Source organism: Schistocerca americana, chromosome 1 (assembly GCF_021461395.2).
Source record: "Schistocerca americana isolate TAMUIC-IGC-003095 chromosome 1, iqSchAmer2.1, whole genome shotgun sequence".
Lineage (NCBI taxonomy): Eukaryota > Metazoa > Arthropoda > Insecta > Orthoptera > Acrididae > Schistocerca > Schistocerca americana.
In genome coordinates, this window is record NC_060119.1 from 1,016,238,477 (window position 1) to 1,016,251,604 (window position 13,128).

General features: G+C 43.0%; 1 protein-coding gene across 1 annotated transcript in view; it reads left to right on the top strand.

Annotated features, from left to right (window-relative positions):
* LOC124596014 (probable E3 ubiquitin-protein ligase HECTD2) overlaps positions 1-13,128 on the top strand; it is a 381,240-nt gene that overhangs the window by 205,447 nt on the left and 162,665 nt on the right. The window contains exon 6 of the mRNA XM_047134973.1: positions 2,468-2,557. Coding sequence (XP_046990929.1) covers positions 2,468-2,557 — 90 coding nt within the window. The remainder of the gene's footprint in view (positions 1-2,467; positions 2,558-13,128) is intronic.

Genomic DNA, 13,128 nt, shown 5'->3' on the forward strand with positions numbered 1-13,128 from the left:
TCCATGCTACTCTATCCTGTGCAAGCTTCTTCATCTCCCAGTACCTACTGCAACCTACATCCTTCTGAATCTGTTTAGTGTATCCATCTCTTGGTCTCCCTCTACGATTTTTACCCTCCTCGCTGCCCTCCCATACTAAGTTGGTGATCCCTTGATGCCTCAGAATATGCCCTACCAACCGATCCCTTCTTCTAGTCAAGTTGTGCCACAAACTCCTCCTCTCCCCAATTCTATTCAATACCTCCACATTAGTTATGTGATCTACCCATCTAATCTTCAGCATTCTTCTGTAGCACCACATTTCGAAAGCTTCTATTCTCTTCTTGTCTCAACTATTTATCGTCCACGTTTCACTTCCATATATGGCTATACTCCAAACAAATACTTTCAGAAACGACTTCCTGATTCTAAAATCTATACTCGATATTAACAAATTTCTCATCCTCAGAAACGCTTTCATTGCCATTGCCAGTCTACATTTTATATCCTCTCTACTTCGACCATCATCAGTTATTTTGCTCTCCAAATAGCAAAACTCATTTACTACTTTAAGCGTCTCATTTCCTAATCTAATACCCGTAGCATCACCCGATTTAATTCGACTACATTCCATTATCCTCGTTTTGCTTTTGTTGATGTTCATATTATATACTCCTTCCAAGACACTGTCCATTCCGTTTAGCTGCTCTTCCAGGTCCTTTGCTGTCTCTGACATAATTACAATGTCATCGGCGAACCTCAAAGTTTTTATTTCTTCTCCATGGATTTTAATTCCTATTCCGAATTTTTCTTTTGTTTCCTTTACTGCCTGCTCAATATACAGATTGAATAACACCGGGGAGAGGCTACAACCCTGTCTCACTCCCTTCCCAACCACTGCTTCCCTTTCATGCCCCTCGACTCTTATAACTACCATACAGTTTCTGTACAAATTGTAAATAGCCTTTCACTCCCTGTATTTTACCCCTGCCACCTTCAGAATTTGAAAGAGAGTATTCCAGTCAACATTGTCAAAAGCTTTCTCTAAGTCTACAAATGCTAGAAACGTAGGTTTGCCTTTCCTTAATCTATTTTCTAAGATAAGTCGTAGGGTCAGTATTGCCTCACGTGTTCCGACATTTCTACGGAATCCAAACTGATCTTTCCCGAGGTCGGCTTCTACCAGTTTTTCCATTCGTCTGTAAAGAACTCGTGTTAGTATTTTGCAGCCGTGGCTTATTAAACTGATAGTTCGGTAATTTTCACATCTGTCAACGACTGCTTTCTTTGGGATTGGAATTATTATATTCTTCTTGAAGTCTGAGGGTAGAAGGGATGCATATGGTCGGCAATAATGATCACATAGACCAGTCGCCTGGTACCTTCGGTTGCTACCACAGGTCCAATCGGTGCATCCAATCGGTGTACAAATGAAAGTTGTCCATGTCAATTATTGCCCCATCAGCATTTGTACGTGGCACGGTGCGTGTTTCGTTGCACGGTGTATCATCTGAGGATGACGGCGTAGCCAGACACGACCATCGAGTTGGTGATATAAGAAACAATAAAATTCATTCATCCGACCAGGTGACATGTTTACATTGATCTATGGACCAATTTCGACAATCCCATTCACACTGCAGTCATAACTGATGAAGACGTTGGGTGTCATCTCCTACATAAACCCATGTCAAACAATGTGAGCTGATCGGTATGCTACGAAACACTTACGCCTGTACCAGGATTGTACTCTGTCTTCTGATCTTCGACAGATCGCCACCAATCCTGCTTTACAGAGAAATCAAGCCTTCCACCTCCACGTTCTTTGGTGAGGCGTGGACACCGAGCACTTTGTCTCTTACTTTTGATTTCATCGTTCTTTAATAACTTCGCACAGATGCTAACGACTGTAGCAGGCAAACAGACGAACATCTTCGCTGTTTACGTAATGGTTGTACCCAGCTGGTGGGCTACAACACTCTGCCCTTTGTCAAAGTCGCTTATTTCAGTGAATTTCCCTGTACCTCCATTCGTTTCTGTTCTGTTTGTAAACTTTCGTTACCCTGTCACGCCAGGCGCCATTCAGTCTCGCGGTGGACAGTGATCATAAGGTTTTGGCTCAACATTGTATTACATTCGTTTTTCCTGTTTTTACTGTAGATCACAATAACAGAGCATGTGCTCTCCTATAGTTTCTAGTCTTTCCCGATTCTACTATATTTTATGCATGAGAGAGGAAACTAAGATGTTCAAATTCAAATGGCTCTGAGCACTATGGGACTCAACTGCTGAGGTCATTAGTCCCCTAGAACTTAGAACTAGTTAAACCTAACTAACCTAAGGACATCACAAACATCCATGCCCGAGGCAGGATTCGAACCTGCGACCGTAGCGGTCTTGCGGTTCCAGACTGCAGCGCCTTTAACCGCACGGCCACTTCGGCCGGCCAAACTAAGATGTCTGCAAAATGTAATTCCTGTTGATGCAGGTGGACCGCGACGAGGATGGGGCGAAGCCCGAGGACCCTGGTCTGAAGATGGACTTCGTCTACACCGTGCACGACGCCCTCAAAGATATGGTGAGTCCAACCATTGTGTATTCCGTGGAAATTGTAACTGTAGTTATTCCAGCGTCGAGAGTCGGCACAACTTGCTCCACGGAGTCCACCCACCGTTCTGTAGTCTGAAGATGGTTCTTAAATAGAATCGAAACCGGACACTCCAATAAAAATAAAAAGTTGCGATCAAGACTGTTTTTATTCTTTAAATTTTAATTGTAAAGATCGCTGATAACATTTCCAAAAATTTTAGTATCATTCCATGTTTCTGATCACTTTTTGCTGGCAGTGATTCTGCCAATATCCTAGGTGACTGCCAGGATTTTAATCGACTCATTCTAAGTCCAGGCACCCCTTGGGAAGGGAATTCTGTCTTCGAAGGTATGGGACCGCAGTGTACCTTAGATACGGCAAACCGGTGGGGAGGAGTAGCTGTGATACACTCGTAGCTGCATTTAGCTGAACACATGCAAACTATGAAGTCATACAGGAGCAAAGTATTCGGCAGCAGAGTAGACGATCCCTAACGAAGAGAATCGTAGTGTTGTATCTCTTGTGATCCCTGAGTAACCACTCAGCTTCTACATGTTGTTATTGCGCGACACCAGCTGTGCTACGGTGTTTTCTATCTGTTTCTTATGTGATAAGCTTCTATCAAAAGTTACTACTATATGTTATGGGAAGTCTTGCTGGTGCAGGACGTGACAACTAAAGGTAACATGTAGCTTTGTATTGGCCATTCTGTTGTTAAGATGGAAGCAGATAGCTTCGGTCTTCCTTGAATCTGGTGTTAATCTCCACTTTTTGAAGTGTTTATGCACTTTACTTAGATGTGCATATAGTATCTCTACCTCAGCTTCAAGACCTCTCTGTTGAGTGGACGAATCCAAATCATCCGTGTAAACGAATTTCTTCGACTCTGTTTCAGGGAGATCAAACGTAAATAAGTTGAATAGAACTGATGCCAAAACTTAACCCTGGGGAAGACCATTATTAAGTTTCTCCTGTCTGCTTAATCGACAGACCATTATTAAGTTTCTCCTGTCTGCTTAATTGATTGCCGAGGACGACTTGGAAGTATCTCTTGGATAACATGTTGTTTATGAGCCTAATTATGGGTTACTGTTTAATGTCGAAGGGCTTAGCCGATCTAAATCCCAAAACCTCTCTCGCATGCTGCTTGAAAACGATATAGTATACAGGGTGGTCCATTCATCGAGACAGGGTCAAATATATCACGAAATAAGCGTCAAACGAAAAAACTACAATGAACGAAACTTGTCTACCTTAAAGGGGGAAACCAGATGGCGCTATGGTTGGCCCCCTAGAAGGCGCTGAAATAGGTTAAATAGATATCAACTGCGTTTTTTAAATACGAACCCCACTTTTTATTACATATTCGTGTAATACCTAAAGAAATATGAATGTTTTAGTTGCACCACTTTTTTCACTTTGTGATAGATGGCGCTGTAGTAGTCACAAACATATGACTCATAATTGTAGACTAACAGTTGGTAACAGGTAGGTTTTTTAAATTAAAACACAGTACGTAGGTACGTTTGAACATTTTATTCCCGTTGTTCCAGTGTGATACATGTACCTTTGTGAAATTATCATTTCTGATAATGCATGCTGTTACAGCGTGATTACCTGTAAATACCACATTAATGCAATAAATACTCAAAATTATGTCCGTCAACCTCAATGCATTTGCCAATACGTGTAACGACATTCCTCTCAACAGCGAGTAGTTCGCCTTCCGTAATGTTCGCATATGCATTGACAATGCGCTGACGCATGTTGTCAGGCGCTGTCGGTGGATCATGATAGCAAATATCCTTCAACTTTCCCCACAGAAAGAAATCCGGGGACGTCAGATCTGGTGAAAGTGCGGGTCATGGTATGGTGCTTCGACGACCAATCCACTTGTCATGAAATATGCTATTCAATACCGCTTCAACCGCACGCGAGCTATGTGCCGGACATCCATCATGTTGGAAGTACATCGCCATTCTGTCATGCAGTGAAACATCTTGTAGTAACATCGGTAGAACATTACGTAGGAAATCAGCATACATTGCACCATTTAGACTGTCATCGATAAAATGAGGGCCAATTATCCTTCCTCCCATAATGCCGCACCATACGTTAACCCGCCAAGGTCGCCGATGTTCCACCTGTCGCAGCCATCGTGAATTTTCCGTTGCCCAATAGCGCATATTATACCGGTTTACGTTACCGCTGTTGGTGAGTGACTCTTCGTCGCTAAATAGAACGCGTGCAGAAAATCTGTCATCGTCCAGTATTTTGTCTTGTGCCCAGTGGCAGAACTGTACACGACGTTCAAAGTCGTCTCCATGCAATTCCCCTGTGCAAAGAAATATGGTACGGGTGCAATCGATGTTGATGTAGCATTCTCAACACCGACGTTTTTGAGATCCCCGACTCTCGCGCAATTTGTCTGCTACTGATGTGCGGATTAGCCGCGACAGCAGCTAAAACACCTACTTGGGCATCATCATTTGTTGCAGGTCGTGGTTGACGTTTCAAATGTGGCTGAACACTTCCTGTTTCCTTAAATAACGTAACCATCCGGCGAACGGTCCGGACACTTGGATGATGTCGTCCAGGATACCGAGCAGCATACATAGCACACGCCCCTTGGGCATTTTGATCACAATAGCCATACACCAACACGATATCGATCTTTTCCGCAATTGGTAAACGGTCCATTCTAACACGGGTAATGTATCACGAAGCAAATACTGTCTACACGGACGGAATGTTACGTGATACCACTTACTTATACATTTGTGACTATTACAGCGCCATCTATCACAAAGCGAAAAAATTGGTCCGACTAAAACATTCATATTTCTTTAGGTACTACTCGAATATGTAATAAAAAATGAGTGTTCCTGTTTAAAAAAACGCAGTTGATATCCGTTTGACCTATGGCAGCGCTATCTAGCGGGCCAACCACAGCGCCATCCGGTTTCCCCCTTAAAGCTAGACAAGTTTCGTTCATTGTAGTTTTTTCGTTTGACGCTTATTTCGTGAGATATTTGGCCTGGTCACTATCAATGGACCACCCTGTATAGTGAGGTTATTACGGATTCCGATTGTGAAACGACTGGTATGAAGTTAAGCATCAAAAGTGGCTCAAACATCGTAAATGTATGCCTTCATAGATCATCAGCGTCAGCGGCTATAGTGTTAGAGCGCTTCAGAAATAAGTTGGAGAATAAAATGTGCAAGTCTCCTAATCATGCTATTGTAATAGGGGGACACTTCAACTTTCCAGCTAAAGAGTGGAAAAATCATGCAACTAAAACTGTTGTCAGAGAATGGGATTCGTATCGGACTGTTCTGCATGTCTTTCTGAAAGTTACCTCGAACGGGGACTGTCAGTTGATCCTGAAAGTAATTAAATTTACGCATTAATGGTCGATGAGATCTGCACCCGTGACCTAGGGGGCAGTTTAGCGATAGTTCCGCTTCGAGCTCCGAGCAGCAAGTTTCTTGTTTGTCTCACTTGCGGCAGCGTCAGTTGTGTGAAGGTATCCTCGTTAGTGTTGTTCTGTTTTTCCAGTGAGTCACAGCGCCTCCTCCGCTCCGCCTTACTGTTTGTTTGTGTTTGTCTACTTGCAGCGGCGTCGGCCGCACCGCTATGACTGCCATGGTTTCCACGTGTATTCGACGAAAAGCTACTGTGAGCTTTACTTTCGACAAAACAACACGACACGTGCAGCCCAGGTCTCTAGAAATTCACGATTGGCTTGCCTATATAATTCATGTGAACTCTGATCAGGTCCACACTGCTCATTTTGACGCAGACGTGTACGTGTTTTACTTGAAATTTATGGATACCCTGTCACGCTGAAAGATTACTGTATCGACACGGTTCTAAAGTGCTGTTCTAGCATCGCGATAATTCCGTTAGTTTGGTGTCACTCGCAGATGCTGATATTGAGTAAACCAATGTTCGAGCGTTCAAACTCTCGCCGGCGGTAGATCACAACTTTCTAAAGGACATATTGACTCCTTATGGTAATGTGAGAAACATCCGTCTTGAACGTGGGTCTACTCAACACAGATTACAGTGTTTTAGTGGAATTCGTTCCGTGGAAATGCATATCAAACGCAACATTCCATCACATTTACGAGGGTGTGGTTATCGCGTTCGTGTCATGTATACTGGTCAAGAGGGAACTTGCTTGATATGTAGTGAGAGTCAACACGTTCGGTCTGATTGCCAGTAGAGGGTATTTCTATTAAAGATGTCGTTAGTGCAGCGTCGCAAAATAACAGTTGCTGATCTTGTTCCTTCCACTCCCGAAATCGCGCCTACTTCTGCTTCGGATCATAATGACCGAAAAGGCAGTTCTGATAATCGTGTGAATGAATTTCCGCCTTTACCTCCGTGACAGGATCAGAATACTATTGCCTCCAGCATAGACCTTGTAACAACGAAAAACAAGTGACGTAGCACTCACGATGGTGAGGGTGAGAATTTGGCTGTGCCTTCTTCTGCCCCAACTGCCCCAATCGATTTTGTCCACTGCTCCTCTAGACGATACGACACTTCCCGTCCATGGTACGGTGAATGGCGAAGATGTCATCTCCAGTGTCCCTCCTGCTCGCGAAGTGGCTCCTTCTGAGCTGCCTCGGTGTGGAGAGGGAGCGCCCCTCCCCCCCCCCCCCCCCCCCACCCACTCTTCCTATTCGTGTCCCTCCCCGTTAAAGTCTGAGACTGGCATTACCTTCCTGGGGGGAAAACTTTGCCTGGTGTGGCAGAACAAGAAACAGGAGACGAAATGAAAGAGATAGGCGATCCAGTATTACAACCAGAATTTAAAAAAACTTTTGGAAGACTTAACATTAAGTAAGGCATAGGGATAGATATAAGGGACAGATAAGTTCTCAGATCATTGGGTATAATTGACAACAAAACGAATATTCATGTTGGTGTGTAGAATCTATATGTCTGGCGGTATACCACCTGACTTTCGGAGAGATATCATCAACACAAACACTGTAAGAGCTGACAAGTGCGAGAATTATCGCACAGTCAGCTTAAAAGCTCATGAATCCAAGTTGCTGATAAGAATAATAGGCAGAAGAATGATCAAGAAAATTGAAGAAAAATTAAAGATGTGTTATAAAACGATCAATTTGGCTTTAGGAAAGGTAAAGGCGCCAGAAAGGCAGTTCTGACGTTCCAGTTGATAATGGAAGCAAGACTAAAGAAAAATCAGGACACGTTTATAGGATTTGTCAAGCTGGAAAAAGCATTCGACAACGTAAAATTGTGCAAAATGTCTGAAATTTTGAGAAAAATAGGGATAAACTATAGGGAGAGACCGTTAATATACACCATGTACAAGAGCCAAAAGGGAATAATAAGAGTGGAGGACCAAGAACGAAGTGCTTAGGTTAAAAGGGGTGTAAGACAGGGGTGCAGTCTTTCTCCCCTACTGTAAGACAGCAATGCAGTCTTTCGTCCCTACTGTTCAATGTATACTTCGAAGAAGCAATGATGAAAAAAGAAGAAAGGTTCAAGAGTGGTTCAAAATGGGTCTGAGCACTATGGGACTTAACATCTATGGTCATGAGTCCCCTAGAACTTAGAACGACTTAAACCTAACTAACGGAAGGACATCACACAACACCCAGGGTTCAAGAGTTGGATTAAAATTCAAAGTAAATGGATATCAAAGATAAGATTCGCTGACGACATTGCTATCGTCAGTGAAAGAGAAGAATCATAGTATCCGCTGAGGGGAATGAACAGGGTAATGTATTGGGAGTAAATCCAAAAAAGGCGAAAGTAATGAGAAGTAAGACTTTTATCCATTGTGGAGAAGTAGCGGAAATGAGGACAATGAGAATGTTAACATCTTAATGGTTGATAACAAAATAGATTCGATTACTCGATAAATAGTACAATTCTCAAGGCTGTCAATTCAACTAAGTACCTGGGTGTTAAAATTACGAGCAACTTCAGTTGGAAAGACCACATAGATAATATTGTGGGGAAGGCGAACCAAAGGTTGCGTTTCATTGGCAGGACACTTAGAAGATGCAACAAGTCCACTAAAGAGACAGCTTACACTACACTCGTTCGTCCTCTGTTAGAATATTGCTGCGCGGTGTGGGATCCTTACCAGGTGGGATTGACGGAGGACATCGAAAGGGTGCAAAAAAGGGCAGCTCATTTTGTATTATCACGTAATAGGGGAGAGAGTGTGGCAGATATGATACGCGAGTTGGGATGGAAGTCATTAAAGCAAAGATGTTTTTTGTCGCGGCGAGATCTATTTACGAAATTTCAGTCAACCAGCTTTCTCTTCCGAATGCGAAAATATTTTGTTGAGCCCAACCTACATAGGTAGGAATGATCATCAAAATAAAATAAGAGAAATCAGAGCTCGAACAGAAAGGTTTAGGTGTTCGTTTTTCTCGCGCGCTGTTCGTGAGTGGAATGGTAGGGAGATAGTATGATTGTGGTTCGATGAACCCTCTGCCAAGCACTTAAATGTGAATTGCAGAGTAATCATGTAGATGTAGATGTAGAAGTAGTTAATTAACTCTGCTGCCTAGGAAGCAAAATAACCCATGATGCACTGAGCAAGGAGGACATCAAAAGCAGACTAGCACTGTCATAAAGGACATTCCTGGCCAGGAGAAGTTTACTAGTATCAAATATAGGCCAGAATTTGAAGAAGAAATCTCTGAGAATGTACGTTTGAAGCATACTATTGCAGTGTAGTGAAATCTGGACTATGAGAAAACCAGAACGGAAGAGAATCAAAGAATTTGATATGTAGTGCTACAGACGAATGTTAAAAATTAGACGGACTGATAAGGTAAGGAATGAGGAGGTTCTGCGCAGAATTGGGGAGGAAAAGGAATATATGGGAAACACTGAAGAGAAGAGGGATAGGATGATAGGACGAGATGCCCTCTCATCCTGTCCCTTCTTCTAATCAGTGTTCTTCTTATCAGTGGTGCAAGGTGTTCGATTCTGAGGAAAATAGGGTTAAGATATAAGGAGAGACGAGTAATATACAACATGAACAAGAACCAAGAGAAAATAATAAGAGCGGAAGACCAAGAGCTAAGTGCTAGGATTAAAAAGGGTATAACACAGAGATGTAGTCTTTCGCTCTTAAGACGTCAGGGAATAACTTCCATGGTAGCAGAGGGCGCTGTAGAGGGTAGAGACTGTGGAGGAAGACACAGACTGGAATACATCCAGAAAATAATTGAGGACATAGGTTGAAAGTGCCAATCTGAGATGAAGAGGCTGGCACAGGAGAGGAATTCATGGCGGGCTGCAACAAACCAGTAAGAAGACTGATGACACCACTGTTCGATTGCACTACAGGTCACAAATCACTGGAAAAAGTAACTACGCCAAAATATGAGTAACCACCCATAGCGATCTATAGTCCCACATAAAAATTATAGGAAAAGTAGATGGCAGATTAAGAGTCACTGGGTGAATTTTACAGAAATAAAATTCATCCACGAAAGAAGTTGCTTGCGTCACAGGCTTTCGATCGATTCTTGAGTAATGAATAATATTAGGGAGGTAGTTTGTGAAGTATAGGTCTCTCCATCTGTAGATACCGGGTGATCAAAAAGTCAGTATAATTTTGAAAACTGAATAAATCACGGAATAATGTAGATAGAGAGGTACAAATTGACACACATGCTTGGAATGACATGGGGTTTTATTAGAACAAAAAAAAATTAAAAAAAACATTACAAACGTTCAAAAAATGTCCGACAGATGGCGCTTCATCTGATCAGAATAGCAATAATTAGCATAACAAAGTAAGAAAAAGCAAAGATGATGTTATTTACAGGAAATGCTCACTATGTCCACCATCAGTCCTCAACAATAACTGTAGTCGAGGAATAATGTTGTGAACAGCACTGTAAAGCATGTCCGGAGTTATGGTGGGGCATTGGCGTCGGATGTTGTCTTTCAGCATCCCTAGAGATGTCGGTCGATCACGATACACTTGCGATTTCAGGTAACCCCAAAACCAGTAATCGCACTGACTGATGTCTGGGGACCTGGGAGGCCAAGCATGACGAAAGTGGCGGCTGAGCACACGATCATCACCAAACGACGCGCGCAAGAGATCTTTCACGCGTCCTGCAATACGGGGTGTTTTGTTTTGGTTCTAATAAAACCCCATGTCATTCCAAGCATGTCTGTCAAATTTTACCTCTGTGTCTACAATATTCCGTTGTTTATTAAGTTTTCAAATTTATACTGACTTGTTGATCACCCGGTATATGGAGAAATGAAGTGCTCAGTAACAGGTAACAGGGAGAGACGAGTAATATAGAACATGAACAAGAGCCAAGAGAGAATAATAAGAACGAAGTGCTAGGATTAAAAAGGGTATAAGACAGAGATGTAGTCTTTCGCACTTAAGACGTCAGGGAATAACTTCCATGGTAGTAAGGCTGAAAGAAATCTGCATAGCGCTGGTATTCATGTCAGTTGCCATTAACAGTACACTAATTGATAAAAAGTCTCCGGAAACCGTTATATAATGCTAAAAGGACCAGTAGATGTCGTGAGATGTTAGAGAGTACAAAATAGTGGTTATTGTTGTGTTGACAGTAGAGATGTAGTAACAGCATGTGTCAGTCAGGAAATCTCACTGTCATCGAATGCCATTGACTGTCGCCTGAGTAGCAGATCCATCAGGGAGATTTCAACCCTTACAAAGCTGCCTAAGTCGACTGGAAGGTCGTGAAGTGGAAACACGAAGGAAGAACCGCAGTTACAGCAAGACCAGACAGACCCCATGTACTCACGGGACGGACTGTCGAGCACTACCGATGGTGGATGTAAAAATTGCATGGGATCAGAGGAAGGAATCACTCGTGACTTCCAACGTACTACTAGCAGTCCAGACAACACAGCGACTGTACGTATGAAGTTAAATGGCGTACAGTGGTCGAGCAGCATCTCATAAGTCACGCGTTTCTGTAGTCAGTGTTAAGCGAAGCTGGAGTTGGCGTAAAGAGCGAAGCTGCTCGATAGTGGATAACTGGTAACGAATAATTTGGAGAGACGAATCACACTGTACTCGTACCCTGTGACACTCCGATGGAAGGATCTGGTTTTCGCGAATACCTGGAGAACGCTACCTGCCGTCATGTGCAGCGCCAACAGTGCAGTACGGAGGAGGTGGTGTCATGACACAGAGGTGTCTTCTGTGGGCCGGCCGGAGTGGCCGAGCGGTTCTAGGCGCTTCAGTCTGGAACCGCGCGACCGTTACTGTCGCAGGTTCGAATCCTGCCTCGGGCATGGATGTGTGTGATGTCCTTAGGTTAGTTAGGTTTAAGTAGTTCTAAGTTCTAGGGGACTGATGACCTCAGATGTTAAGTCCAATAGTGCTCAGAGCCATTTGAACCATTTTTGTCTTCTGTGGTCAGTGTGTGGGCTCCTTATTGCGCTTAAGAAAACCTTAAATGAGGAGGGATGTTAACACATATTACAGCGTTGTGTACTACTTACAGTAGAGGAACTATGCGGGGACGATGACTGTTTGTATCAGCATGGCTACGTACTTTGCCAAAGCAGCATCTTGGAGTCAATGGTTTGTGGCAAGTGGACTGGCCTGTCCAGAGTCCTTCCTCCATAGAGCACCTTTGGGATGAGTTAGAACACCAACCACTCTCTAGACCCTACCATCCAACATCATTACCTTCTCTGATCTCAGCTCCTGAGGAAGGATGGGCTGCTATTCCTCCACAGACAGTCAGACACCTCATTAAAAGTGATTCCAGCAGAGTTCAAGCCGTCATAAAGGTGAAAGGCGGGCACAGCCCATATTAACGTCCACTAACAGATGAGGGACCAGTTTGATCATATGTATGTATGATAAGCACTGCTCGCGAGGAATGTTGAAATGTGTACTTTTCGTGTGTCTAAATAGCCTCAGCGATTGTAGGTAATCTGAAATGGAGTCTCATTTAGCATCTACTGAGGTACTACCTACTTCTAAAGAGACATTACCAAAATACAACATCGCCGCTTTGTATCCTATACTTTGTGTAGTTGTTAAAACCTCTTCTCTTGAGGTCCTCGACCGAACCAAAGTTCTGATTATTCATCTGCTTTAGGAAATCGTTCTGCTTAGCAAGTTCGGATGATAAGTTATAGAAGTCTGAGAATAAGATGTATCACATCATTTTACCTACATCCTGACAAAATCTAGGGTACGTGCTCCATAGTCACATTATCGCTTACAATTCAAGGTGTTTACCTGGCAAGGCAACATTTCCTCTGCAGTGAACAGAGCAATATTTAATTCACTGACGATGAAAAGCGGATCTACATTGTGATAACGTCAGGAAATCAGAATAACTTGGTGGAACAATTTTCAGGCCACTACTTCGCTCTCACCTAGGGATGAGGCGCAATATTCAAGAATAAAAGCACCGAGAGATGAAAGGGAGATAATATTTTGCAACAAAAGTGGGAGCAGCTTTATTATAATACTTTAGCCTGATGTCTAGACAAACCATGCAGGACTGATGACGTGACACCTTACTGC